The sequence below is a fragment of the Ictidomys tridecemlineatus genome, chromosome 3 (genome assembly GCF_052094955.1).
Source record: "Ictidomys tridecemlineatus isolate mIctTri1 chromosome 3, mIctTri1.hap1, whole genome shotgun sequence".
Taxonomy (NCBI): domain Eukaryota; kingdom Metazoa; phylum Chordata; class Mammalia; order Rodentia; family Sciuridae; genus Ictidomys; species Ictidomys tridecemlineatus.
Window position 1 is genome coordinate 165,902,415 of NC_135479.1, and position 16,257 is coordinate 165,918,671.

The 16,257-nt window shown below is 35.5% G+C and overlaps 1 protein-coding gene across 3 annotated transcripts in view; it reads right to left on the minus strand.

Annotated features, from left to right (window-relative positions):
- The window catches only part of Adgrg7 (adhesion G protein-coupled receptor G7), a 60,145-nt gene that overhangs the window by 32,167 nt on the left and 11,721 nt on the right, over nt 1-16,257 (minus strand). The window contains exons 2-8 of one of the 3 annotated variants that reach the window (XM_078044370.1): nt 15,765-15,878; nt 14,655-14,759; nt 11,538-11,650; nt 9,136-9,285; nt 7,769-7,869; nt 4,120-4,253; nt 3,915-4,022 (exon numbers count right to left, since the gene is read on the minus strand). In XM_078044370.1, coding sequence (XP_077900496.1) covers nt 3,915-4,022; nt 4,120-4,253; nt 7,769-7,869; nt 9,136-9,285; nt 11,538-11,650; nt 14,655-14,759; nt 15,765-15,878 — 825 coding nt within the window. The remainder of the gene's footprint in view (nt 1-3,914; nt 4,023-4,119; nt 4,254-7,768; nt 7,870-9,135; nt 9,286-11,537; nt 11,651-14,654; nt 14,760-15,764; nt 15,879-16,257) is intronic. The other 2 variants (XM_078044371.1, XM_040268286.2) reach the window with 2 other exon arrangements.

The following is a 16,257-nucleotide window of genomic DNA, read 5'->3' on the forward strand; positions in this document are numbered from 1 at the left end:
GTGATGATGTTTTAAGCGTTCTAATTGGATCTAATTTGTGTTACTCTTTATAGTTCATTTCTAGTTTTCTTGCATTGTAATCATATATAATGTGTTATGTAACTTATTTTATAAAATATACAAGTTTTTTTTGTAATCTAATAAATGGTCATGTTTTGAAGGACTCTCTAGACACTTAGTAATTTTTGTTACCTGTTTTCTCTCTAAAAATAAAGTTAAACATACATGGAAATATATTAAATTATTGAGATTGCTCTCTTTTTTGGTCTACTTGATTTTCAGTTTGTAGGATAATTGCACTAAATTTTCTCCTTACAATAGTGTTTTGGCAAATTCCAGCTGTTTTTTAATAATTTTTGTTTTTTCACCTTTTAATTTTTTTTAGGGAGGTAAAGAATTAAAATGTAGATATTTTGGGAAATTGGTATTTTTAATCAGAATAAAATACATTTAGAGTGGATGGGGAAATATTGGTCAAAGGATACAAAATTTCAGTACGAAAAGAAGAATAAGTTTAAGAGATCTATTGTATAATATGGTGACTATAGTTAATAAAAGTGTATTATATACTAGACAAATGCTAAGAGAGTAGAAGTGAAGCATTCTCACCACAAAATTGACAATTATATGAGGTTATACATATGTTAATTAATTGGATTTGATTGTTCTACAATGATACCTACTTCAAAACATGTTGTAAGAGTACACACAACTTATCTGCAAAAATTTTGAAATGTTCCTTTCAACTCAATCCCCAGATTCTTTTAATTTTTTTCCTCCAGTACCATGGATTGAACCCAAGGGCACTTAATCACTGAGCTGCATCCCTAGTCCTTTTAAATTTTTGTTTTAAAATATTGGGACAGGGTCTCACTAAGTTGCTTAGGGTCTCAATAAGTTGCTGACGCTGACTTTGAACATGTGGTCCTCCTGCCTCAGCCTCCTGAGCCTCTTTTAAATTTTTAACTTATTCAACTATATTCCTTATTTGTATGGAATAAAAAATTAGATTTCCATCTTTCACCAAACACAAAAATAAATTCTAGGTACACTGAAGACTTAAACATAAATATAAACACTAAAAATATTCAGGATAAAAAGGAAACTGCAATAGTGACAATAGAATGGGAAAAAATTTTTCTTTGAAAAAGACAAAAGACTAAGGATATAGCTCAGTGGTAGAGTGCTTACCTAGCATGCACAAGGCCCTGGGTTCAATTCCCAGCACCACAAAACAAACAGAAAACACAGAGTACACATCATAGAGGAATAGATTGATGTATTGATACATTATAAATTAAAATATTGATATGGTGAAGGACACACACACACACACACACACACACACACACACACACAAATCTCAAAGAATTAGTATTCAGAAACCATAAAGAATTTCTAACAACCAAAAAATTTCAAAACAAATAGAATTCAAATGAAAAATAATCATACTAATAGTCACAGAATAGGAAATCTGAATGTTTGACAAACATTTGGAAATATGCTCAGATCAAGGAACAGAAGAAAACATGTGATTGTCAAGCAAAAGTGACTCCATTTTGTTTTGTAACTCCATTTTGTAAAACAACCACGCCAAGTAGAAGAGTCATGACCAGGGCAAGATGTTCTTTTCCTTTTGCTATAGAAACCTTTAAGAACACGGAACTACCTAATGGGGCATTGTTTCTGTATCTAGGGTAACCGAGCTCTGTTTCTGTAACTGGGGTGACTGGGCTAACTGTGATTGGCTAAACATCCCTCTGCCTGACTGCACTGTCCCGCTTCTGTAACCTGGCTTGCTTACATTGGCTAGACCCCCAAACGTCCCTTTTGGGGTTTTCAGGCTTATAAGGAGTGCCCTTGCAATTGTTCAGGGCTGATCAGGGGAACAGCTTTGTGTTCTGGTCAGTTGCCACCTGTGTGCTTCAATAAAGGCTTGAATTGGATAATATGTGAGTGGTCTGGAAGTCAATTTATGAAACCCCAGGACGATGCTTTAATTATAACAAACATACCATTGAACTTTCAAGCTGCAAAAAGAAAATAACAGTATCTATTTTACATTTATCATATAGGCAAAGTTAATAAACTTGCTAACACATACATGGATTGAGTTCCAAAAAAAGGTAGCAAGTTTAAGAAAGTGGGGCTGGGGCTATGGTTCAGTGGCAGAGTGCTTGTCTAGCACTTGTGAGGCACTGGCAGTGTTCCATCCTTAGCACCACATAAAAATAAACAAATAATATAAAGGCATCTACAACTACACAATTTTTTTTTTAGTTTTAAGAAAGCAAGATCCATACAACATAATACCATTTATGTAAATATTAAAACATCTCCAATAGTAAGAGATATCACTTATTTATCCAAAAACATGCAGCAAACATTTGAAGACAACCATGAAAATGATATGTACCAATTTCAAGGAGATGTAATTTGTGGGAAGGAGAGAGAAGAAGGAGCAAGGTAGAGGATGATAATACCTTTTCTTTTTCTTTCTTTCTTTTTTCTCTTCTTTTTTTTTTAAGGTCTGAAACAAATACAGTTGGCCATCCATATCTGAGCTTCTATATCCTTGGATTCAACCAACCACAGATTTGAAAATATAGAGATTTTACAGAGGAAATACTAAGGAATGATATTTGCCAAATTATTTTTATTATATTGTGTGCATATACAAATATGTAATAATAAATCCTACCATTATGTTGTAATTATAATGCACCAATAAAAAATGTTGAAGAAAAACCTGCCAAACTAGGAAAAAAAATCTATTTAAAATTGCATCAGACTTTTTTTTTTTTTTTTAGTCAAACACCACAGTATAACAGCTATTTACATAGAATTTACATTGTATTAATTTGGAGATGATTTAAAGCATACAAGAGGATACAGGTAGAGTACATGCAAATACTCTACACCATTCTGTAGAAGGGACTTGAGCGTCCCAGATCTTGGTATCCTGAGGGAATCCTAAAACCAATTCTGCACAGACACTGAGGGATGACTCTGTTTACCTTGCTGAACGGTACATAGGTGCTTCTTATGTTATTTTCTGCACTTTTATGTAAGCATGAAATATTTTAAATTTGAATAAGAAACACAAAAAACAGAAGACTTAAATTTAGCTTCTACCCTCATAAACATAACGGCCAAAGAAAATGGGAGCAAAATTATAATTCAGCATGCCAGATTCACAAAACAATACTTTTACCCTTTTCAGTTCTATTAAGAATATATTCTTTTTAAAATATGTACTTTGGGGAAATATATATATATATATATATATATATATAGAGAGAGAGAGAGAGAGAGAGAGAGAGAGAGAGAGAGAGAAAAGAAAGGCAAATGTATGTTTTATTCACTTTATTTATTTATTAAATTTTGAAGAATACAACCCTTTCTAGTTCTTGAAAGGCCATGTGCAAAATGGTGGGGAGACCATGGACAGCAGCACTAAGAGGGGATAACCTAAAACTGATATTATTGAGTGAAAGTCATGCCAATTACAAAACCGTTTTAAAGGTAGGTCTGCAGGATGAGCCTGATCCTGTGAGTGTTATGCCACCAGTAAATACAGGCAGAGCTTATGACTGAATATTTGTAAAATATATGAATGTAAAGCAAAACCAGTTCAGAGAGATTTTTGTAGCAATTCAGATTTATGTGCATGGCCCGAGCAGTTCAATTTTGCTACCCTCCAAAAAAGTTTTTGAAAACAAAACAACAGCAAAAATATCTCTGTGACCTAGAATACTAGAATTGAGATCATTGTATCAGAATACAAACATACTCAAATGAAAATACTAAGTGTGAAACTAAGGAAACATCATTTCTCCCTCAGTGGAGTTTAACCTATTAATTCCATGAACTTGAGTATTTTTTTTTTTAATGTAACAAAGTTTGAGACTTACTTTTGTTGGTAGTGAGCAAGATCTGAAGTTGAGTGTGTCCATCTGGATCAAGTCTGTCCACATTTGTATCTACAGATGTTGAGGAAGAAACTAGAGACTCACTTGATCCTATGAAGAAAAAAGTAGAATTTTAAAATAGAGCATTAATCATGATTGGCATCAGAGTAGTCTTTGCTATTACAAGGACAGGAGAAAAGCAGCTTACCTCTGGACACTGAGTAGCGAATTTTTGTAGACCCCTCAGAGCCTTCTAGATTAACTGACTGTATTGCTACATTAGGTTCCATAACTGACTCATTGCCCAAAGTCAAGGAATAATTCTCCATTTGCTCAATAAGCCTGCACAGAATGAAACATAGCAACTTAATATTCTAGAGATTTTGTCATAACATCAGATGTGTGTTGTCTCTCACATTATAGCAGAAAAAATAAGCACAGAATGCACATAATCACAACGACTTTGTCACCCATCTAAAAATAACTGCTTTTCTTCAAATGGTCTTGCTTTTCTATATATACTTTTTTAAAATGTTCTGGTAGACTGCACCCAGTGAAGGTAACTTAGACCTAGATGCCAGAAATCTAGAACTTAATAATTACAGAGTCCCCAGTAGAATCAGTCTTTCATTACAATGCCACACTTCACATAGTGGAATGGGGCTACCACCCAACATTGCCCAAGCATGAACTTCTAGTTGTTTCTGTGGTAGTCAGAATCAACTTCCATTTATTTATGTCCCTATTCTCACCCAAGTGCCCCTGGGATCCTAAGCATCTCTTCTAAGTTGTTGGTGGTTGATAGTTTCAAATGAGACCACAAAAGATTGGACCCTCGCTCTCTCTGCTTCAACTATGTACTACACACTGAGATTTTTGCAATGTTCTTTTCTATCCTGGCTAAACCCCATTCCAAATGTTTTCCCTTCATCACTCCATTTTATGAATTTTCTGCAATTCACACTGTGTATTTCCCATTTGGTGATTAATGGTCATAGCCCAGGACTGCTTTCTCTAGGAGGAACTAATGACTCCAATCTGTGAAGAACATCATTTGAGCAACCAAATAACTTCTGTTGAGTTCCCACTAACAAGTGCTGCGAAACATTCAGAGTACCAGGAGGAGCACCCTCTGGCTTACACAGGATAAAGGGAAAGAAAGATGTCCTAAACATATCTGGGTTTTTACTCTATGTTCATAAACACATTCACAGAGTTGCTCTTCTCACAGCTACTTCTTGGACCATTTTTTCTCTACCACATGATTTACCATACCCTTCTTGTCATAATTTATTAGGTTCAACATGGCCCCTGAATACAGTCCAATCCAGAGACTGGCCACAAACTAAAAGAAGGCATCAGATTCTTTCTTTTGGGAATTTTCTAGTTAGAGTAGCAGTTTTATCAGGATGATTTAGAGGAAGTAAGACAGGTCATTATATCACTGTGAGGACAAATACAAGTTCAAAATAAAATATTTAGGAATCAATCTAACAAAAGAGGTGAAAGACCTCTACAATGAAAATTACTACAGAACCCTAAAGAAAGAAATTGAAGAAGACCTTAGTAGATGGAAAGATCTCCCATGCTCTTGGATAGGCAGAATTATCTTTATCAAAATGGCCATACTACCAAAAGCACTATACAGATTTAATGCAATTCCTATTAAAATTCTAATGACATTATACAAATAGAAAGAGCAATCATGAAATTCATTTGGAAAAATAAGAGACCCAGAATAGCCAAAGCAACCCTTAGCAAGAAAAGTGAAAAGTGAAGCAGGAGGCATCATAGACCAGACCTTAAGTTTTACTATAGAGCTATAGTTAAAAAACAAACAAACAAACAAAAAAAAACCGCATGGTGTTGGCACAAAAAATAGAAACAAAGACCAATGGCACAGAATAGAGGACAGACAGAGACAAACCCACATAAATATACTTAACTCATACTGGACAAGGTGGAATAAACATTAGAGAAAAGATATCCTCAACAAATGGTGCTGGGAAAATTAGAAATCCATATTTAACAAAATGGAATTAAACCCCTATCTCTCACTCTGCATAAAACTGAACTCAAAGTGGATCTAGGACCTAGGCATTAAACCAGAGACCCTGCCCCTAACAGAAGGAAAAGTAGGCCTAAATCTTCATCACATTGGCATAGGAACTAACTTCCTTAACAAAACTTCTAAAATACAAGAAGTAAAATCAAGAATCAATAAATTAGATGGAATCAAACTAAAAAGCTTCTTCACAGCAAAGGAAACAATCAAGAACATGAAGAGAGAACCTACAGAATGGAAGAAAATCTTTACCATATACACCTCATATAGAACATTAATCTCTAGGATATATAAAGAACTCAAAAAACTCCAAATAACCCAATCAATAAATGTGCCAAAGAACTGAACAGACACTTCTCAGAAGAAGACATACAATCAATCAGCAAATATATGAAAAAGTGTTCAACTTCTCTAGCAATTAGAGAAGGGCAAATCAAAACTACTCTAGGATTTCATCTCACTTCAGTCAGAACGAAAGCTATTGAGAATACAAACAACAATAAATGTTGACAAGGATGTGGGGGAAAAAGGCACACTCATACATTGCTGGTGGTACTGCAAATTGGTGCAGCCAATATGGAAAGCAGTATGGAGAATCCTTGGAAAACTGGGAATGGAACCACCATTTGACCCAGCTATTTCTCTCCTCAGTCAATACCCAAAGGAATTAAAAATAGCATACTATAAGGACACAGCCACATTAATGTTTATAGCAGCAAAACTCACAATAGTTAAACTGTGGAACCAACCTAGATGCCCTTCAGTAGATGAATGGATAAAGAAAATGTGGTATATATACACAATGGATTACTCAGCATTAAAAGAGAATAAAAATTTTGGCATTTGCAGGAAAATGGATGGAGACGGAGAATACAATGCTAAGTGAAATTAGCCAATCCCAAAAAACCAAATGCCGAATAAGTTCTCTGATTTAAGGATGCTGATCCATAATATGCTGCATGGGGTTGGGGGTGGTAATGGGCGGATTAAATGAACTCTAGATAGAACAAAGGGGAAAAAGAGAGGGGGGGGAAGTGAGGGGACAAAGGGGCAGGAAAGACGGTAGAATTCGATGGTCATCATTATCCTAAGTACACTAGGATAATGTACTTTGTGTACAACCAGAGATATGAAAAATTGTGTTCTATATGTGTAATATGAATTGTAATGCATTCTGTTGTCATATGTAACAAATTAAAATTTTTAAAAAAATATACTGAGTCCCAGTGAGGATCTTTATGAATAAAGCACGTGAGTTTTAGCACAAATATAGAACCCAGAATAATCCAGAACATAGTTATCAAGAACATACAAAGCAAGTATAGTTGGATTCTTCTTCTTTTTTTTTTCAATATAGCCTTGGAAAGCTAAATAAAGTTTAATTAAAATATACCAGGGTATTGGAAGAGAGCACTGAGGTATAGGATGGGGGCTGGCTGTGTATCCTGCAAATGATGTAAGTTGACTGCCCTCTGCAGCTCTGTACCTGGAGAACAGAGTTGGAAGAGCTCCTGCAATGGGTGGAGGTTACCCCTTGACCATGACCATGATAAACTAAAGCCAAGGAAACAAGTTCTAATCTATATCATCCCAGTCACTATCTCCAGGATGTAGCATTTACCACTCTAGGTAGTAACCAGATCAAGGGGAAAGCCAAGGATTCTGTGTGCATTTCAGATAAATCAGTCATTTGCTGCATTCATGAGAGAAATAGACACCTCTATTTATGCTTCATCCTAGAAAGCTAAATGGCACTTTGTCAAGTTTTCTTTCCAATTGAGATTGTGCTTACGTTGTAAAGGCATTGTCATTGTCAATAGCAGCAGCTCTTTGAAAAGCATCTTCACTGGCATCCAGAAGTTGACTCACTGTTGTTACAGCAACTTTCTTTGCCTGCCAAGGAGAGAAGGCACTTATGATCACAGAAGACACCTCATACATTATCATCACCATCATGATGGTGAATTATTATGTAGCAAGTAGCATCTTTGTATGGTAAGAGGCAAGGATATTTTTTTCAAAATTAAAATTTTAGTTTTTGACCTATGTAAATGACAGAGAGACTCAAGACAAGGAAATGTTAAGGATGCTGATCCATAATAAGCTGCAAGGGGTGGGGGTGAAAATATAAATTAAGATAATGAATTAGGAGGCTTAAGTCTCTAAATATGATCTCTTAACATGATACTTCACAGAACCCTATCCCATTCCTAAGAACTCAAATGCAAATGCTTGGATACAAAAGCAGAAACAAAATAAGAAGAGTTCAGGGCTCTGATTGTTAATATATTCCAGCCCAGAATATCACTTATCAGTATCACTTACTAGTTATATAAGCTATCAGGCTTAGTAAGATTCTTTGTATTTTTTTACAATAAAAAACTCAGGAGTATGTCAGAGAGATGATCTCTTGGCATTTGATTACTATTTAATTGACTATTTTTACTAGTTAATCTTTCTATAAATTCTAAATTTTGTAGTCAATAGTCTTATTTTAATTAATTTGTGACTTGAATTCCACCTACCTTCTAAAGGACCTAGTGTAACTTTAAAAAACTTTTTTTGAAATAAGACATTTAAAGGGAATGGAAGAAAGGAGCTACACCCATATTCCATGGGCAAGTACTGGGTTAATATGTATTGGTGGTTTATAACACTACCAATTCTCAAGCTCTACCAACTGATAAATGTTGAGTATGTGTCTTGTTTTTAGGTATCAGAGTTTACCAGGTTGTCATACCACAAATGTAAACTAGGCTTCAAGTTTCCAGAAAGGCTAGACTAAAAAGCAATTATGCTTATCACAAAGGAATCAGGGTTTAAAAGTATGTTCCAGAGTGAGTTCTCTGGAATGAGAGAGAGATGTTGAGGTCAAATGCAATTGGTAAACAAATTAATAAAGTAACAGAGACTTGTTCATGTCAGGATTTTCTGGAAGATTTAGCATAATAATCATTATAATTATCCCAAAGGAAGATATTTTCACAAGGACCCTTTTTAAATTTCTTTGAACATCCTTTAGAAATAGTACTCTACAAAATGATCTTAAGCAAAATTAACCTAGCCCAAATCATACCATGATATGAGGAGTAGAATTTGGTATGTCTTTCTACTGTGCCCCCCCCCACCAGCTTATTTTATTAAAGTCTCCAGTTTTACCTCAGGTTCAGCCTTTCTGGATGCATTGAAGATTTGTCCAACCACTTTAGTAGCAGAAGTGATGTTCTCAGCAGTTAATTTACTGGCATCAGATGTTAAAACCTGGGCTTCAGCAGAAATATTCTTAGAGTCCACTGTGATATTGACTATCTGTTTACAAATTAAGCAAAAAAAATACCTAGCTTTATACAATTATATCTAAACACTTTGCAAGCAATTGTAGACCAACAAGCTGAAATTTGGCTGAGCCTCAATCTCCTGAACATCAATTCCACCCAGCCATTTTCAAGTTTGGTTCTTTCCTTGTGTAAAGAACACAGCACATGCAGACCACAGTCTTTACTGGTTGCAAGGATTGATTAACTATAACATGTATGCCTTAGCAAGAGTAGAGCGACTCCAGTATCTCCAAGGACCAATGCAGGTTCACTACTACCTGTTACAAAGTCCATAGATAGATGAGCACAAAAACTGAGAGTGAGTGATCAGAAATTCATGTAATTATTTTATGTGGCTGATAATAGAATAACAAATAATTTTAAAATTGGGTTTGCTTTTATGTATATTCATTTTGTTTTTCTATTATTGTATTTTACAAAATTATTGGTCAGCAATGGGTTGGAAGTTTTTTTAAGCTGGCTTTTCAGCACAGTTTGGGAAGCACTGGCCTACTCGACCTCTCCAGGTACCAATTGGCCCCAAGGCTCTGTGCTGTGAGGCTGAAACATGCTAATCTGTACTGTCAGTAGCGGAAGCTCAGTGTCACAGTGTTGGAGAGGGCTTAGTTTTCCACTAGATGGCAGCATCATTTAAAAAAAAATCAAACCAACTGTTACAGGCAATTCACAGTCAGAAATAATATCCAATCAGGAGACAAAAACAGATAACTGTTTCATTCTATACCCAGGTCCCTGCTATGTGTGAGATAGGCACTTTGCTAGATATTTTAGAGGTGTTATCATATGTAATAGAAATACAACATTGTAAGGTTCAGAGAGGTTAAGGAGCTCAACCAAAGCTCACCCATACAGCTTGGAAATGGCAGAGTCAAGAATTATGCACTGGCTTGTCAGACTTCAGATTCTGCAGTCTTTCTTATACTCTGTATGATTGGCAGACACTTACACAACCAAACTCCCTTCCCCAACCCACCCACACCTGCTTTTCTGTGGTTAGGGAGTCAGGGCAGCATAGTGTGAATTTTAAAATTGAGATCTATGGTCACTGGGAAAAACATTTCACCCCTCAGAGTCATATTTTCCTCTTCTACAAAATCAGTACACTAATACTTATCTGTAGTGTTATAATGTTATGTATGATTTTTAAAAACTATTAACATATGCAAAATGTTCATCATAGTACAGACAGATAGTCCCCAACTCATCATGGTTTGACTTAAGACTTTTTGACTTTACAACGGTGTGAAAGCAATACATATTCAGTAGAAATTGTACTTTGAATTTTGAATTTTTATTTTTTACCAGGATAGTGATATGTGATACACCATTCTCTCAGGATGCTGGACAGCAGCAGTAAACCACAGCTCCCAGTCAGCTACATGATGAGGATTAACAGCCAATAAAGTCCGACAATGATGGCGTTGGGTAGGCTTGGTGGGGTAACTGCATCTGTAGTTTATATTTTCAACTTACAATGAATTTATTAGGATGTAACCCAATCATAAGTCCAGGAGTATCTGTGCTTGGCATAAGTGTTCATCAATTAGCTAGTGCTATTACCTGCAATTGTTTGTAATATGAGAATAACATTCGCCTCACAGAAGTTTGATGAGAATTAAATTATATACGTATGATTTTATATATGTATAACGCCTGGCACATGAAAGAACCGACATAAAAGTACATTTCTTCTCCCCACACCCCTTGCTTAAACCTTAGTGTTAGCTCTTCCGTGTGTTGCATTTGCCTACACCCTTCATTAAAATAATTTAATCTGTATGAAAACATAGCTAGTCTGATGCAATTCCCATCCACCTGCTCATGATCACAGTCCAAGATCAGCATTACTGTCTCAGCGGGTCTTGGGTTATAGTTTTTTTCCCTATTCATTCTGATCCAACAAACCACCCAAATATCTCACTTTGGTCACAAATGTTAGGTATCTATTTTCAGTCAAAATGTCACTGGTCTCTAAAAATACGTCCTTTTAGAATGTGGAATGGGTTATCATCTGCTGGAATTTGCCAAAGCAATAAGTTCAATTCCTCTTTCCACAAATAGATGTCAACTTTAAACAAATAAGAGTGATTTTAGGTACTAGTTTTGTTATTTCTGTTTTATGAGTATGGGAAACACAGATTTGACCATCAAGTATCTGAAAAACAAAGATTTTGCCCAGCATCAGAACTTTCAGTTGCCCATCAGATGGGCCCTGGGGCATACCTGATTTTCCAGGGTTTCCAGATTTTCATTGCAGTTTCCTATTGTGGCATTTTGTAATTCTATCTCTCCATATATAGACACATTGCACAGGCGGGTTGCTATTGGAGAGCCGGCTTTAATTAAAAAAAAAAAAAAAGAAGAAGAAGAAGAAAAAGACATGGTCTGTAAAAAATGTGCACAGCAGCTACTGTCCTGTTCACATGTTCCATCCCAATGTGACTCTACTGGTCTTCCCATCAAAGAGTGGACTAGATTCCTATATTTCCAGAATCCTGGCTGACCTGGAAATTACTTTAAATAGTAGAAAGTAAGGATTTCAGAGCCTAGACTTAAAAAAGCCTTAAAGTTTCAGCCTTCATCCTCTTAGAATGCTGTCCTGGGACTATTATGTAAGAGGAAGCAGGAGTGACCTACTGGAAGACAGACCTGGCGGAGCAGAACTGAGGTGCTTGAGCCAACAGCCAGCACCCACATCCTGGATACGTGAGCAAAGCTATGTTAGACTTTCCAGCCCAGCCTAGCTGCCACAGGCAATGTACAGAACTGTGAGAAATCTAAACAATTATTGTTTCTGGCCAATAAGTTTGGGATGACCTAATACATAGCATAGAAAAGTAAGTTAGTCTCTACAACGGTATTTCAGGTAAATATCATTTGTCTTGCTTTTTAAATCTGGAGTTCAAAAGACCAGTTGACTATTTATTTCCTTTGATGTTTGCTAGGAAGATTTACCTTCTAACAATCAGGGGCAAAATGCCTTTGAATTATTTGGTTTTTTGTTTTTTGTTTTTAAAGAGAGAGTGAAAGAGAGAGGGAGAGAGAATTTTTTAGTGTTTATTTTTTAGTGTTCAGCGGACACAACATCTTTTTTTGTATGTGGTGCTGAGGATCGAACCCGGGCCGGATGCGTGCCAGGAGAGTGCGCTACTGCTTGAGCCACATCCCCAGCTTGAATTATTTGTTGATCTTTTCTTCTTTATGCAAATCTGGGTAACTCATAAAAGGCATATTTCTATTGTACTGCAGCACCTGTTAGATGTTTTGTTAGTTCTTAAGTGCTTCCTAAGTGATTTGGTTTATTTCCTGAGATAATCACCTAAGCCTCTCTACCTCACTGTCCTATGGTTAATACTTAAGTAGCTGCCATAGATACAATCATTAAAGGAAGAGATGATCAGAATTTTTCCTCAGGACCAGTTTTGAGCAACTTCTTCTTGGGGCATAACTAGAAATACTGAATTTAGATATTACTTCAACAACATTTAAGATAGAAGGTTGGAGTCACTCCTAATTTATATGATGTCTCCACCTCTACTATATGACATATGACAATTTCTAAAAAACATACAGGATGTAAATAACTTTTAAGTGTCCACATGTCAAGTGCACCTTTCCTCAGTATTACCTACAATTATAAATAGCCCTACCCCCAAATCATTGAAATATATTGTGGTGACTTCCTATTAAAAAATTAATTAATTAGAAGCAATGCTTTTCTTTCTTTCTTTTTTTTTGTAGCTGTAGATGAAGAGCATGCCTTTATTTTATTTGTTTTTTTTTTAAATTTTTTATATGGTACTCAGGATCGAACCCAGAGTCTCATACATGCTAGGCAAGTATTCTGCCACTAATATACAGCTCAGCCCTAGAAGCAATTCTTATTATGAAAATAAAAGCAAATTAAAAATGTGTATCTTTAAAATTATATAATGGACTTGATCTGAAATTCGAAGGTAAATATAATAAGCATATTTTCATAATAGTTGCTCAGAAAATAAATAACCCGTTAATTCTCTTCTCTCAAAAAAGTTATATATATCAAACAACCGTAATAACCTCCATGGATACATTACTGACACTTTTACTTTTCCTAATTCATAGCACACAATTATGCTTTGTAGGTTGCATCTGTTTTATAAATCATTATGTAATACTTAAGATATATAAAATATATAAAAATTAGACAACAGGTACCCATAGCCCATAGACACACCACATAGTATAATATGGCATACATAGTATGTATGGTAAGTGACAAAGCAACCCAAGTCCCTTTTTACTTTCTGAGTTCTTAATGAAGAAGCTAGAAGGACCCATGTCAAGAGTAAAGTCAGGAATACTAGAGGAATCATGAAATATGTGAGCAAAACAATTTGGATTCTGAAAATAAAATGCAGAGCTACATAATCACTTAGATTAAATAATGTAAAGAAACAATAGGAAAGAACAATTCAAGTAATTCACTTAGTTTTTCCAAGAGCCCTTGATATGCACAAATGTTTAAGAAAAATGTGCAATTCTTCTCAAGGTTGTTACTGACAGTGGTTCTATCAAATATTTTTGTGAATTATCTAGAATTGGCTGTATTCTTGGGGTATCTGGTCCTCCTGGAAATGTGGGATTACCTGTAAGATTGAGAAGATAAAACTCAATGCAAACGAGGGACAGGAAAACATTTAGGGAAAATTATGACAAAGTAGGCACACTATTAAGAAAAGGATCCATGGATTTCTAAAGGCTATGCCCAATGTGGCATTGAAATAAAACAATCATCAATATCCAGGATGTTATCAGGGATTGAAAAGGGAAAATATTATTTGCTCCTTTACTCAGAATGCCACTATGAAAATAAGTTTGTCGTGTTCAAGAAAGATATGATGAGCTAGAGAGTATTCCAAGATAGATAACTGAAATGATCAAGGAGATGAAGGCCTGCTGACTACAGATAGACTTAATTACTTCTCTACCTGGAAAGTTGCAGTCCGAAAGTGGATTTAGTGTAAGTCTATAATCTAGACTAATTCTTTTAAATTGAGACAAACTAGTTCAAAATGAAAATGTTAACCCGATCAAACTCTAGGAGACAGAGTGAGCTGGACAGTCCTATTAAGTAAGCATTAAGAGGAATTTTCAAACAAACAATCCATATTAAGGATTTTAGAAAAATTACAATTATGTGAAGAACCACACAAACTTTGAACATTGACATCATAAAAGGGGACTAGGCCTTTCTTGATACCTCTTCCAGAGTTTTAAGACTAGTTGGTGAGATGGTAGGTATGACTCAACATAGAGAATATTATGCCCAAAGAAAGAAAATTTTTAGAAAATACATACCATTTAAAGTGTTCTTGCCACATGTTTCCAAAGAAGTTCCATACCTGCCCACTGGAATTCTGGCAAAAGTAAAATTCATATAGGTACTATTTTCACAGAAATTAGCTGTAATGGAAAGAAATTTTTTCATTAAAAATTATACTTCTCCTTTTCAAATTTGAACCCAGATAAAAGTCAAAGTTCAGAACCAATATAATGTATTTGAAAGGTAATAGAATCCACTCGTCTTTTCTATCTGGTTAACTTTCTACCATTAGAGTAGCTAACCTGTTAGATAACAGATTCCAGCGTACAACATACATACCTAGGTAGAAGTAGAAGGTGAGCAATAATATACTATATAATAATATAATATATAATAATAATATAATGAGCAAGGATAGTGTATATGAAATGAGTTAGAATCTTGAAAATTTAAAATATGCAGCTTACAGTGATAAGGGCCATAATGAGGATGTGGGTCAAAGCAGAAAGATGTGTGAGACGTACTGGCTGGTAGGAATATAAGAAATGATAGGAAGGGGTGTGTAGGGCTCTGGATCCCAAGCAGGCAGCATAAAGTGTGAAGAGTGTAAAGTACACTTCAGATCAAGAAACAGCCTTGAACTTAGATAGTGAGACACTACTGATTGCAATAAAACCACTATATCAATAACTCTTTAAGGAAAAGGAAGAAAAGACAAGAACTTCATTTAGGTATATGGGTAGTAGATAGGGAGATGCATCTCAATTTCAGAAAAACTAAACATGTTAAAAATGTGATATTTTAAATAGGATAACATGGCATATCTGCAATTGAAAGGACCTGAGGGAACCATATGGCCAATTGCCCTAAATTTGAAGGAGACACACCTGTGAGTTTAATAGAGAAAATTGACATCAATAAATGGACAAGGTGTATTGATTACATGGTTAAATCGAACTAGAGGGAAATTTGCCTTTGACTCTTGAGTTATTAAACACATCTTAAAGCCATCACCATTGTGCCCATTTACTGGCATTATGTCCATTAATTATAATTGATAATTGAAGTTTCCAGAAGTGTTGCTGAAGTTCTCATTAACACAAGGATGACCTAATCCCACCCTAGTATTGTCTCAAGTAACTTACCGATGGTACATCTCAGTCCCTTCCACTCTTCTGTACAAATGCATCTGCCGTTATCCCAGGTTCCACCATTCCTGCAGAACACTGTAGGGGTGCTCGACGGGGGAGCAACTGTTACTAAAGAAACAATAAATAACAGAATAATATGGGAACTGGCAGATTAGTTTCTCCTTTCACATCTGTGGATGTTTAACTCTGAATGTAAAACCATTACTTTGAGAATCATTACTGAGAAATATCCTTTGTAATAGCATCATCTACAAATACACACACACACACACATACACACACACACACACACACACACTGAGAAACTACACAAGATGTAGACTTCTAACTAGGTGCTATGTATGGAGAGTAGGCCATGACTTGTTCAGAGTCACTCCATGGCGTATGGAAGGAACAGTAATATTCAAGCTGTGCCTGACTCTGAATTACTCCATTTTGCACAGAAGTTTGCCATCAGCTACTCCTTTTGAGTACAAATACCGAGGAG